The sequence below is a fragment of the Callorhinus ursinus genome, unplaced genomic scaffold, assembly GCF_003265705.2.
Source record: "Callorhinus ursinus isolate GAN/ISIS: 27379988/994484 unplaced genomic scaffold, GSC_fseal_2.0 scaffold4, whole genome shotgun sequence".
Lineage (NCBI taxonomy): Eukaryota > Metazoa > Chordata > Mammalia > Carnivora > Otariidae > Callorhinus > Callorhinus ursinus.
In genome coordinates, this window is record NW_027397066.1 from 353,789 (window position 1) to 366,946 (window position 13,158).

Sequence of the window (13,158 nt, forward strand, 5' to 3'; positions counted from 1 at the left end):
CCCCGCCCCCCAGGACCCCCGCAAAGCCCACCTGCACGCCGCACCACTCGCAGCGCACACCCGCCAGCACATCGGAGGAGCCGCACGTCTTCCTGCAGACCTCGCAGCGCGCACCGGAGGGCAGGTTCCCCTCCCGCCAGTGGTGGTGGTGCACGTCCTGCGGAGGGGGCAGTCACCGGTGGCTCAGCCAGCACCCCCAGCAAGCCCCTCCCCCGCCTGGCCCCCCACCTCAGGCATCTGGCCCTGTGCACTCACGTGGTCCCGGTGCCCGTCCCCGTGGCACTGGCGGCAGTCGCTGCAGGCGAAGGGCACACAGTCGGGGTGAACGTGCAGCTCACACACTGGGGGGCGGGCAGGGTTAAGGGCCTCTCGCCGCTCCCCACAGCCCTGCCCCCTTCTCTCAGGCATCTCTGCCAAGGCCAGCCAGTCCTGGCCACATTTCCTTGATCCTTCCTGGGGTGGGGAGCTCTCAGGAGGGGAGCCCCCCTCTCAGAGGATGGGAGCCGGCTTCTCCTGTCAACCTGTGTGGCCCCCTGCACCTGCTTCCCTGTGAGGGCAGCTCGGGATCCACAAACACGCCCCCCCATCAGTGCCCAGGGCACCACCCCACCTCCTGCCCAGCCGCCTGGCCACAGCGAGGTGTGGGCTGCCCTGGGCAGCAGAGATCAGGCCCCTGGTGAGTGGTGCAGAATGGGGGGGGGGCGGGGGGCTCAGCAATACCTTCACAGCGGAGTGCAGGGGCCTCCAGGGTCTTGCGGCACACAGCGCAGAACTTGCGCTTGTAGAGACCCCGCGGGCCGAAGCAGTGGGCCATGGGGACCTGCAGGGAGCAGAGCTCCCCCTCAGCCTGGGGCCTACCTGCCAGCGCCCATCTGGGGCCGGGAGGCCTCATTCTCTACATCCCCAACAGCTCCCACTGCCACCCACACCCCCTGCCTGACCCCTGCGGTCCCCCTAAATCCTCGCCCGCCCCTCTGTGCCTCCTAGGGGTCCTGCTGAAACTGCCCAGTCTCTTCAGAGTCCTTGCAGGACCAAGGCCAGCTGTGATCTCAGGCAGCCCTTTCTGCAGGGAACACCCCGGCTGGTTCTGCCCATGCCTGATTCAGCTGTGCAGTCCAGCTTCCTCCAGACCTGTTCCCCTGCCCTCATGACACATCTGGGGCAAGCTGGACAAAGCACACAGGGACAGAGGCCCACCAACAGGCAGGACGAGCAGTGCTGGGTGCCAGGGACCCCCAAGGAGGAGTGGTCAGAACCAGTGGGAAGTGAGGCCCACTGCTGTCCTGGGAGGGGCTCACAAGCAGGGATGCATTCAGCATCCTGGGGACCCAAGGCAGCACAATGGAACACTCCCACCCCATCCAACCAGCCAGCCTCTCAGCCCAGGACCTGCCACAAGAGCCAGCTTCCCCAAGCCCTCTGCCCACACTGCATACGCACCCGGACCAGGCTAGGGGCCACACCTGCACAGGGGGTCTTCACGTGCTTCAGGCACTTCTCGTGGGACATGAAGTTGCAGACTGTGGAATGAGAGCTGCATGAGTTGGCCCCCGTCCGACCCCAGGCTTTGGCCAGCAGAACCACCAGGGGCCATGGCCGGATGCCAGCATTCTGACAGGGCAACGCGCCCCTCACGGTGGGCCCGCTCTGCCAGAGCTGGAGGGGAGTCAGCATGGGGTGAGTCGCTGCAGCCCACCCCCCCCCCCCCAGCTCCGATCCCGCGTGAGCAATGGAGAAAGTGACTCCCACCGTCTCCACCGTCGTGGGGGCAGAGGGAGGGCATGGCCACAGCCTCCCTCCACAGAAGCGCCACAGACACCCTGATCCTCTGCCCCACGCCACCTCTCATCCCGAGAGCCCGGAGTGGGGATGATGCTGTGTCCTGGAGTCTTGAGAGTGGCCCCTGCCCCTAGCACACAGGGGCACACTCCAATCTGTTGGCCCTGAGGTGCAGGCAGGTAAGTGGGCATCTCCCCCCAAGACCAGCTTCACCAAGAAACCCTTCCCTCACTCCCCCACAACTCTAAAGACCCCTAACTACCCCCTCCCGTGTGGTGTGCCTGCCGAGACCAGAGCCCGTCTGTAATGGGCCAGGGCCTCCCGAGACAGGCAGGGTGGCCAGCCCAGGGATGGTTGCACCTGCCCCTTCCCAGAGGAGTAGACAGCCCAGAGGCGCTATAGGCAGTGAGCACTCAGACGTACGCTGTGCCCTTGAGGGCCACTAAGAAGGAGGCCGAGAGACGATGATGACAGGAGGAGCCCAAGAGGAAGCGCCCTCTGGCAGCACATACGGCCGTGAGTGGGCCTGGGGAGGGGTCGGGGGGCCTGGGCAGAGCCCCACTGGGGTGGGGTGGGTTAGACAAGGCAGCAAGAAGCTGGGAAGTGGGCAGGGGGCAGAAGAACTCACTCTGCAACATAGCCCTTGGTGAAAAGTGTGACCCGGGGGGCCTTGAGGCAGCCCCTTCCCACCCACTGCAGCCCTACCCACGCGTCCCTAGGAGAAGGCAGTCCGGTCCTCCACAGGCTAGCAAGAACAGCCTGAGACTTTGCTTCAGAAGAACTACAGTAGGCTGGGGTCGGATGGAAGCAGCAGGGAGGCAGAGAGGAAGGGTGAGCACTCCAGCTAGCTTCCCCTTCAGGGCACCCAGACTAGCTCTGTCCCGGAAGGCAGCGGTGGCGGGCAGGTGGCACCCAGTCCTCTGGCCCACGGAGATAGGGCCTGATCACCCCACATCCCACATCCCACATCCTGGGTACTCCGGGGCAGGCGGGGAGGCTCTTCCTCCCACACCCTTGTCAGGCCCCTCTGCTTGCCAAGATTACCACCCCTTCTCCACGGAGGTGGGGAGAAGGTCCATACAGATGCCCAGGGATGGCCTCCACGTCATCCCCCAAGCCCAGCCTCTTTCCATGAGCTGCTTCGCCCTTTAGACCTAGAGCCCCACCTGCAGAAGGTCACAGCAGTGAGGAGGACCTGGAGCCCTGCCTTCACCACCCGTCGCCTGTGCGGGGATCCTGGGTCTAGCCTCAGACCTAAAGCTGACTCAGCCTGCACAAGCACTTCTCCCTGCTCAGGTGAGCCTCTTGGCACGGGAGACGGTAAGAAAGGGCAGTGTTTCTGATATGAGAGAATCTAGGGGTGACTCCCCCCAGGCCACCTGGTGCAGCACTAGGGAGTCAGATCGAGCATGCCATTTTTTTTGGTAGAAGGCATCCTGTGTGAAGGACCCAGCCTCCTCCACCTAGACCTGGTCAAGCCTTCTCTGTAAAGCTTGGCGTTAAGTGGTCCTTCTGTCCCCAGAGACAAAAGCCTGTCTCCCCAAGTGGAAAAAAGGCTCCCCACGTGCCACCTTCCACATCCCTGGGCAGCTCTGGTCCCCAGGGCCCACCCACCTGTTCTGCCAGAGGGAGCAAGACTACAAGAGGCAGGCCTTGGAAGCCTGCACCCTCGATGTCCCAGGAGCCAGAGGAGGGAAGGCCTCCTCGCCCGGCCAGCCAGCTTGGCAGCTAGGTGGGAGCCCTGCTGGGGCACGCCACACTTGGCCCTGCGGGCAGCAGTGTGCATGCAGGGCAAAAAAGGCCCAGCACTAGGCTACAGGAACCAGTAGCCCAGACCAGCCCTGCCTGACCACACTGCTGCCCCGTGCTGCCCCAGCGGCTGGACTGAGGAGCCCAGACAAGTCCCACTTGCTCAGGGTGGGCTGGACTCATCCCCCAGTCACTGCACCTGCCCCACGCCGCCCACAGTGCTCTTCCCCCATTGAATCCCAACCCCAGTGAGGGAGCACGGGGAGCAGTTTTTTCCTGAGGCCCACAGTCCTGGGGGAAGCCACCTGGTGCCCCCAAGCCCCTGGAAGAGCCAGTCCTTATCACCTCCCTGGAGAAGGTCTGAGGCCAGCACACTCCTGCCCCGTGGGGCAGGCGGTTCTGTCCTGAGGAGGCCATTGCTGAGAGTGCAGAGGTCAGAGGTGAGGAGCCCATCCTGGGCCAGGGGCCGGGGTCTGTGATGGGGTCGCGGGCGCTCACCGTCGCACAGGAAGCCGGCCAACCCCCAGATGAAGTCGGAGCAGAGGTGGCAGAAGGTGGGCTTGGTGAGCGTCACCTTCCGGAAGCTGTGGCCAGACGCGGCGGGGCCTGGGGGCCTGGCGCCCGCCCGCTCCGGACAAGACCCCGGCCCCGGCCCCGGCCCCGGCCCCGCGCGGCCTCTGCCGCCTAGCTCGGGGCTGGAGGCCGGGCTGCCCGGGCGCGGCGAGCTACCGCCGAGCCAGGCACGGGCCCGGGGCTCGGCCGCCGCCGCCATCCCTACCCGGGCGGCCCGAGCCCCGGTGGCGGGCAGAAGCCGGGTCCGCGCTGCGGAGGAGAGGGACCTCCGCCTCCCCTCCGACCCCGCGGTCCGCGCCGGGCTTCCGACTGCGCCCGCCGCCACTGCGCAGGCGCGCGCTCGGGGGCGGGGGCCGAGCAGCCGGGGGGCGGGGCCTGGGGGCGGGCTGGGGCGGTGGGCCTTCTGGGGCGGGGCTTGGAGAGGCGGGGCGGGGCCTGGGCTGGGGCGGGGCGGCGGTGGGAGGCCGGCGGGCAGGCCTGCGGAGCCGGGGTCCGAGCCCGGGCCGAGTTGGGGGCCGCTTGGGGAGACCTGGCGGGCAGGGGGGTGGGTCTGGCCTCCGGCCGACAGCCTGCGCCGGGAATCGGGACCGGGTTCCCCGCACGCAGCCTCCCGACGACGCCGGCGCAAGGCGTTTGCACCTGCGGCGCCCAGACCCGCGCCTGCGCAGACGGACACCTCCCACGCGACACGCCGGTCCCACGGGTGGTTCGTGGTTGCGCGGGGAGGCCCTGCGAGCGCGCGGCACATCCCAGGGGCCCGAGGGTGGGGTCGAGAACCCAGGCCCGCCTCCCCTGCAGGCCCCCGGCCGTGCGTAGAAGGCCGGGTGCGCGGTCTTCGCACGCGTGGGCCCTGCCTTACCCCGAGTACCCGCAAGTCCGGCCCCTGTCCTCACCACGGATGAGGAAGTCATGAGGGTCCGGGTCAGCGATAGCCAGGGAGTTCTCCCAACCCCACGCCAACGTTGCTGCCCTGCCTGTTCGCAGATGGTGCCCTCGACCATCAGCTCTCTCGTGGGAAGCCCGAGGGGCCAGCGTCCCTCCCTCCGGGTCGTGGCCTCGTGTTCCCGTCGGGGGCTGGCCTGTCGCGACGCTCCCCAGGTCATCCTCGACCCCTCCATGCTAGGAAAGACCGGCCCCCACCGCACCCCCGGGGAAGCCAGTGAGTTCCGCCCGCCAGCCAGCCAGCCGGGCTGAGATGTCTGGCTCTACAAAGGGGCGACGCCAGCACGCACCGCTTTGTTTTGTCCAGGCGGCACTGGGGGGGTAGGGGACGTGTCCACGAAGGTCACCCTGACCCCATAGCCTGCCAGAAATCACTCCAGGTTCCCTACTTCTGTGGGCCTGAGCGCAGGCTACAATGCCAGTGGCCGAAATGGGAATCGTGGGCCAACGGGCTTCTTGGGGGACCCAGAAGGGAAAAGCAGGGGCTGCAGGGAGGGGTTGGCTCCCATGCGTGCGGGGAAGGGTAGAGCCCCAGGGTCCCAGAGGAGGAGAAAAACAGGGTGGAGGATGCAGCCAGGGGAGAATAATGTCCGCGGTGGGGGTGCTTAATGACCACGAAGGCGACCAAGGCAATGCCTGGAAGTGGGCTGGGCCTGCTGGGAGGGCCTGCGGAGGGAGAGGCAGGGAGGGTTACAGTGCCTTATTTGGCTGAGGGGGGATTCCGGGTGTGGACAGCAGAGGGCGAGAGAGGGCAGTGCCAGAGACAGGGTCCTGAGAAGGCCGGAGGACTCTCGCCCTCACTCCCAGGAGGGTTCTTCATTGTCCAGAAACCGTTCACTGCGCACCCAGAGCACTGGGCTGGCATGTCTGCCCTCCTGGAGCTGAGTTCTGGGGCTGACAGACAACAAACTGAAAAACAAACAAGCCTGGAAATGCCACTTAATGTCTTGGTGCCGCTGTGGATGGAGGGAGTCAGGCCTGAGTGCCCAGGAGGAGCTGGGCTGTGGGCAGCAGGAAAACAGACCAGCAAGGGGAAACAGAGGGTGCAAAGGCCCTGGGGCCACTCCTCTCTCCTTGTTTCCTCGGCACCCCCATTCTGGCTTCAACCCACCCAGCTCCCCGAACCTGCCCTCAGCCAGGTCACAAGTCACAGGTGAGGGCCAGGCCCCAGGTCCGACCGGCCTCCTGGCCCTGGGAGGGTTATAATCTAGCCATGGTGCCGGAGAAGGCACAGGTTTCTATGGAAGACCACTCCGCACCATGCAAACTACAGCTGACTTCTTAGGAAACAGGACCTAAAGACATATCTCTCCATGCGTGAGAAAGTGGAGGGCAGGGGAAACACCTGGAGAAGGGGTATCCTGTGTGCATTTCTGCAGAAACGTAACTCTGCTCTCTGATGTGGCATGCCAACGGAAATGGCAGACACACTGCCATCAAACCTTCCCGAGAACTTGGGACACCTTCCAAAATAGTTAGCAGCTTCTAGCTGATGCTGAACACATCTGCCTGGAGCATGGCCCTCCTCGAGGATCTGGGTGGCCCGCTCTGCGCTCTTGCTCCTGCAGAGAGCTTTGGGTCTACAGGCTGTCCCTCTCTCCTTCTCTTCTCTCCGGGTCTCAGTAAGCTCAGGAGCCCTAACACAACTCCACAGGCTGGGGGGCTTGACCCACATTTACTTCTCACAGTTCCGGAGGCTGGAAGTCTGAGATCGGGGTGGCGCATGGTCACGTTCTGGTGGGGGCCTCGTCCTGATTTGGCAGACGGGGGCCTTCTCACTTGGCTTCTCACAGCAAGAGAGAGAACAAGCTGTCTAGCGTCTCTTTTTATAAGGGCACTAACCCCGTCCCATGCTCTTGACCTCAAATGCCCCACCTCCAAATACTATCCATGGGGTTAGAGTTTCAACATATGAATCAGTGAGAGAATCAACGTCTGTTGTTCAAGCCCCTCTGTTTGTGGTCCTTTGTTACAGGCACCCCCGTCTGTCAGACTCGCACAGAAACAGGCCAGCTGTGCGTTATCTGGCAAGTAGCTTCCGACGCCCCACATCTTGTTCTGAGCGCCACGGATGTGTCTCTTTCCCGCTGGTGCACATTCAGTGCGCGTTAGCAGCTGCCCCGACGTGGGCGCACCATGGTTTATTCTTTCTCCTGTGAACAGACTTGTGCGTTGGTGCCCGACTTGGGCTGTTAGGAAAAATGCTTCCAGGAGCTCTGGTCCATGTATACACATGTCCACGGGAGTACCCTTGCTGGGCCATAGGACAGACTGTGTTCACCTCTAGAAGAGAATCCCAAAGAAAAATAAACCCACCCTCACCAAAATACTAATGTGTACGTCCACTAGCAACGTAGGAGATTTTCCTCTGCTGCACGTTTGTGACAACCACGGTCTCACAATTTCAGCCTTTCTGGTAGGTTTTGGTATGGTTTTTCACTTCTGTCCTTTGGTGGTGAGGAAGTTGCCAGATCCTTATCACAGATCCACCTGCCCTCTGCAGCTCTTTTGTAAGGCCCTGTTTGTTAAGTGCCTTGATCATTTTTCTGTTGAGCATCTTTTCCTTATCGATTTGTGCTTATTCACATACTCTGGAGATGACTATTTTGTGAACTACCGTCCATTCTCGCCGTCCGCGGCTGCCAAGCTCTGGAACCTCGAACGCAGGATTGCGGAGTCCGTGAACACACAACCGGGGCTCCTGGGGAAATGCAGGGTCAGCCTCCTGGGAGGCTCCGGGCACGTTTTCATCAACGGATCAACACAGAACCGTGTGTCGTGTGGCTTCTGTTCAAAGGCATCTCATCGACTATACAGTTGTCATCAAGGACCCATCCTGCCGGCATCACCGAACCTCACGCCTCAACAAAACCCACCCAGCACGCGGTTTTCTCCGCGGGCCCATCACGGCCTCTGGTGCTTGGAGCCCTGGGTGGGACCTCAGGACCACCCTGGGGGTCATTATAAACAACGGAGTCACCAGCCAAAAGCACAAAAATGCGGGACACGTGGCACCAGATCGACAACAGAAAGGACACTTGTGTCCAGGGCGAGCTGAACTGAGAAGGCAGGGCGCCGCCTCCTCCTGTCTCCGCCGGCGACTTCGGGCCACACTCCGTCTTCGCTGCTCTGGGCACGGCCCCGAACGACCACGGACGTGCCGGGAGTGTTGATTGTGGGCTCACAAACGAGTTTCAGTGAGCAGGTGAATTCGCAAATCTGTGAATATTGAAGTTTCCTGCGTCAGCACAGCCTCCTCCACACCAGGATGGTCCCGTTGCTCTCAGTGTGGCTCTGGGTGAACAGGCCTTCCTAAGTTTTCACCTCGTCCAACTGATCAGCCTTTCCTTTCTGGGGAGGGCCATTGTGTCCTGTTCAAGCACCTGCCTGCCCTGAGGTCATGGAAATGCTCCTGGTTTCACACTTCTATCTCCTGAGGCTGCCTGGCCCGCCTTGGTGGTGTGGGTGAGGCAGGGTCCCATCACAGGGACCCGCAGCCTCTCTTCAAGAAAGAATGCAAGTCATCATAGAATTAGGTGCACGTGTATTCAGAATGAGATAAGAAATCATCATCTTTTAAAAGATTGACTAATAGCACGAACATTACAAAATCAAGAAAATACCACAATTCTTATTCATAACTGCATGGTACTCCACTAGGATGTGTATTTTTCATCCACGTCTTTTATCGTCTCTTCTTACAACAATTTTTCAACATTACTTTCCAGGGGAAAAGAGGAGAACTTAGTATCTCTAACGAGGTTGATTGAAAACAACGTCGTGACTACTATCTCTCACCAAAGTCCTCTCTTGACCACTCACTACTCAGAACTCCTATCCTGTTAGGACTGCTGTCAGGTTTGGAGAGAACGTTGACAAGTTGTTTCACTTATAAGCCGGGAAGGCTGGGATATTGCATTTTCTTGTGCTGTGACTCATCTCAAATGCCCTTACAGATCTCCTGAACCTTCTGTCACGTCCTTGTCACATCGGCTGTGAGGGGTTCTCCATTATCTTGTTGATGTCGGCATTTCCTGTTAAATCAGCAGAATGTTTAATCCCATTCCAAAAGTCCAGTGTGATTCACTCCTTCTGGCTAATTGCCATGGCAGTTCCTGGAAGCTGTTTTCTGTGCCAGGCTGTCTGGCATGAACTTCGCGAGGAAGTGACTGGGGACAACATGAATATAGTCCATTAAACCCCAGCTGGGGTTTCTACCACTCAGTTTCCCCTTGGCCCCGTCCTGAAAAGGGCCCCCCACCTCCCCAGAACCACCCCAGCAAGAGGGGAAATGTGACAGGAGGAGTTTGAGGCAGTGTGGGAATTGCTGTGGCCCTAGTATCTTCCTTTAGTGAAGTTTACAAAAACGTCTGACCGTATGACCAAGGCCCCGCGGGAGCCTGTGCCATTGAGTGGCCCTGCTGTGTCTGTCTTTGGCCAGGCTGCAGGGTCTGCTCCTCGGGCTCCACAGTCCTGATCTGAGAGAGCAGAGGCCCCTGCAGGGGCTCAAGGTGTGGGCAGGACGTGCTCCCTTCAGAGGCCTGCCACTGGCCCTCTCGGTCTTCTGGAGCTGTGCTCTTGGCAGTTCTGTGCTCATGATCCCTCCCTCGACCATCAGAGCATAGCATCTTTACTCTAAAATGTGTACCCAGGATTTTCTTCTGAAGATTTTATTTATTTATTTGAGAGAGCATGCACAAGCAGGGGGAGAGGCAGAGGGAGAAGCAGACTCCCCGCCGAGCAGGGAGCCCGATGCGGGGCTCGATCCCAGGACCCGGGATCATGAGCTGAGCCGAAGGCAGACGCTTCCCCGACGGAGCGCCCCCAGGCGCCCCCACCCCCAGGATTTGTTTTACTCAGATATGGTAAGGTGACAGAAATGGAAACACCCACCTTTGGAAGGATAATTTATTACTTACATTTCCCAGGAGAAGGGGATACCCCGCACCATGTGGGGCCACGGGGGAAGCACCGGTCGGAATCAGAACGGAGAAGCAGGAGCAAAGGGAATGTGGCCCAGAGCCGTTATTGGGGCTTCCACGGGAAGGAACGGGTGAGCAGCCGGCACAGGGAGTAAGTTTAGGATCGGGTACTTTGAAAAAATCGGGCAGGCCTAGGCTATAGTGGCGGTCCCTAGTTGTCCAGTGTCTGGCCTTGGGGTGATGTGCGGCAAGGGGGTGTTGGCTTGGCGTGTGAGAGCGTTGAAAGCTGGGTCGGGGGTGTGGGCTCTCTCCAGGAACTGTGTAGCCCTAGGAGGGGCACTCTCTCCAGGGCCAAGGCCCCAGATGCCGGAGCATCGAGAATGGAGAAAATAAGCAAATACAGGCAGGGGAGAAAAAGTTGTTACCTGCCTAGAGATATAAGCCAGATTTTATTTAAGAGGGAAAAAATAAGATCCTGCCCTAAGAGAAGAAACAGGGTGAGGGGGTGCTGCTGTGGTTGGAGCTGTCCCAGGGGAGGCTCCTGCTGGCCCTTCCCTCCCAGTTTCCTCCTATCAGACAGAGGCAGGAGGGAAAAGCCTAAAACCAGAAAGAAAGAAAAAAAGAAAACGGGAGAAAATACAGGCCTGATTTTGCCTGTTCTTTCGCCTGGAAAAATTAGGAGCAACTAGTGGTAGATTTCCACAACCCCATGATGTGGTCCCCCCCATTAGAGGCCCCACACCTAGAACCCAACATCATTAAAATTGTGTCCAACCAACTTGTAAATATTTTGCTCTTACAGGTGGGCTGAAATGTCCAGCTCTGTGCCTGTTCTGGCAGTCTTATCTGCCGCAGCTACTTCCACACCTGAAAGGACACGGTGCACCTCTGCAGGCTGCCCGTGGGTGTGCCACAGCACCATCCCCCAGACGAGATCCCGACCCGGGCTCCTCTCTCCAAGATGGCGCCCTCCTCCAAGGGGGTTCCTGGGACACACTCATTAGGACACAGGGGTCCAACAGCTTTTAGTCCTGTTGGGTCCCACTGGCAACGTCCCCAGGCCCCTGGCTGCCCGGGAGCCCCTTGGGACTTGGATTCTCAGAGCGGGCAGGTCGTGTGAACAGCACCACCAGCCACCGCGTGTGACCGAGCCCAGTGGAGTCCTACTGCCAGGATGTCCCCGAACATGGACGGGACCCAAGGCTAGCACTTTAGCCAAACTTCATGCAGGTGTCTGAGCGGTGGATGCTTTGGGCAATAATGGCTCATCCTCACACTGATGATGCACTGTCAGGCCATTGCCTAAAAACTGTCCCCTTCAGAGTAAAGAACGCTGGAAATCTCTTGCCTCACAGATGCCAGAAATATAACTTAAAATCACACATGTCTCTGGATATACTAAGGCCACAATACGAGTCCCGACTAAGACAGCCTTACCCTTTGGAGTTACAAACGTTACTAACAGTAGCCAAGACACATGTCACTTGAGACCACCATGTCCCCGACACGTTCCACGACCGTTTCTCTGAGGGACATACTGGTCTTCTTGAACAATTCCTCTTCATATCCCAGTCCAATAAATGGGCCCCTAGTTGAGTCTCCATCCTGCCCTAGGCTTTACGTTCCCTTAATTGAGGGCCCTTTGCCCAACTCTCACCTCACACCAACCTGAAAAGCTTTCCCACTGTCCTTCCCTGTACTGAAGGGGAGATGTGTTCAGCCTCTGTGTAATGGAGACTGACTGGTCATGAGGCCCTTTGCTGATGTCTCCCTACCCCTTGTGTCCCTGTGTGGCCCCGGACCGAGTACCGGGCCTCCTGTTTCCTGGGATCGGTTGAGTATGAACTTCTTCCTGCACGGCAACCATTTCCCTGTGTGTGTGTCTCACCATAACTGGTTAAAACAAATCCTGAGTACACGTTTTGGAACAGTCTCCAGATCTCTCTCTCTTCTGAGGTCTTTACGTGGCCACTCCCGTGTCAAGTCTCCCTCTGCCTCCCCCTCACGAGGATGCCGTGATGACATATAGGGCCCATTCAGATCATCCGGGATTATCTCCCCTCTCAAGACCCTTCACTTAATCACACCTGCAAGTCTCTTCAGCACAGAAGGTCACGCTCAGAGGTCCTGGGCTTAGGACCACGGACACCACTGTGGCCAGCCAATCAGTGTGCATTTATTCCACTCACAACTTCTGTGTTAACTGTCACACATTTCGATTCTCTGGTGTATTTAAGCCCCCAGAATACGTTACAATATTTTTTTTTATATATCACTCTTCATTAGATTCGTGTACAACATAGTCTTCATGTACCTCTGGGCTGTGTGGGACCATTCTGCGTGGAGGTACCAGTTACCATCTCCTTGGTGAGGGCCACTGGGGACCAATGTCCCCAGAGTCCAGTTCTCCGCAAAGTCCTCATCTGACCTTCTCTTTGGAAGGAAAATTCTTGTTGGATTCAGAATTCTAACTTACCGGTTGTGTACTTCCAGGACTTTGAAGTTTTCATTTCACTGTGTATTGGTTTCAATTGCTTCTGTTGAAAAGTCAGTGAGCTTTGAAGATACTCTGTGGGTCTTTGGTTCCAGCCCTTCACCACGATGTGCTTGGGTTCGGCTTTCTTCATGCCTTTCTTCGTGGGCTTCCCGGCACTGCTTGATTCTGTGGCTGGGTATCTTCCAACACTTCTAGAAAATCGCCCGCCCTTATCTCTGCAAATCCTGTTTCTGTCACCAGCCTGGGGGACTGACTGGTCCGTTGGCGGCCTCCAGGGACGGGGTTGTGCTGTTTCAGGCAGGAGGGTGCAGGCACGAGACTTTTCACAGGGTGGCGAAACGTCTGATTGTGGAAGACGCGGTGCTGGACGACTTGCCTGGCGTGTGTATAACGTGAAGTGTAAACCCAGGCCAGGCCACCCAGCTGTCTGTCAGCAAGGTCCGCTCGCCTTCTCCAAGCCAGCTTGTGCCCCGACCACACCGGCTCCTTGTCACTTCGCTTTGCCAAGCCCACACCCCAGCGGCTCACCTATGACTCCGCTCCTTCCCTCCCACCCCTGCATCCAATCCGCCTGCGGTCCTAGCGCTCATCCTCCAAATGTGTCCCACATCCGACCACCTGTGCCCACGTCCAGCCATCGCAGGTCGGAGCCATCAAGTAGCCGCCTGACCCGTACATTAGGCGACTCCCCGGCCT

The 13,158-nt window shown here is 59.3% G+C and overlaps 1 protein-coding gene across 1 annotated transcript in view; it reads right to left on the reverse strand.

Annotated features, from left to right (window-relative positions):
* Positions 1-4,402, reverse strand: part of DGKQ (diacylglycerol kinase theta) — a 12,428-nt gene extending 8,026 nt beyond the window's left edge. The window contains exons 1-5 of the mRNA XM_025887058.2: positions 4,027-4,402; positions 1,441-1,520; positions 721-820; positions 256-341; positions 32-157 (exon numbers count right to left, since the gene is read on the reverse strand). Coding sequence (XP_025742843.1) covers positions 32-157; positions 256-341; positions 721-820; positions 1,441-1,520; positions 4,027-4,300 — 666 coding nt within the window. The 5' untranslated portion in view covers positions 4,301-4,402. The remainder of the gene's footprint in view (positions 1-31; positions 158-255; positions 342-720; positions 821-1,440; positions 1,521-4,026) is intronic.
* Between the last annotated feature and the right edge of the window lie 8,756 nt (positions 4,403-13,158).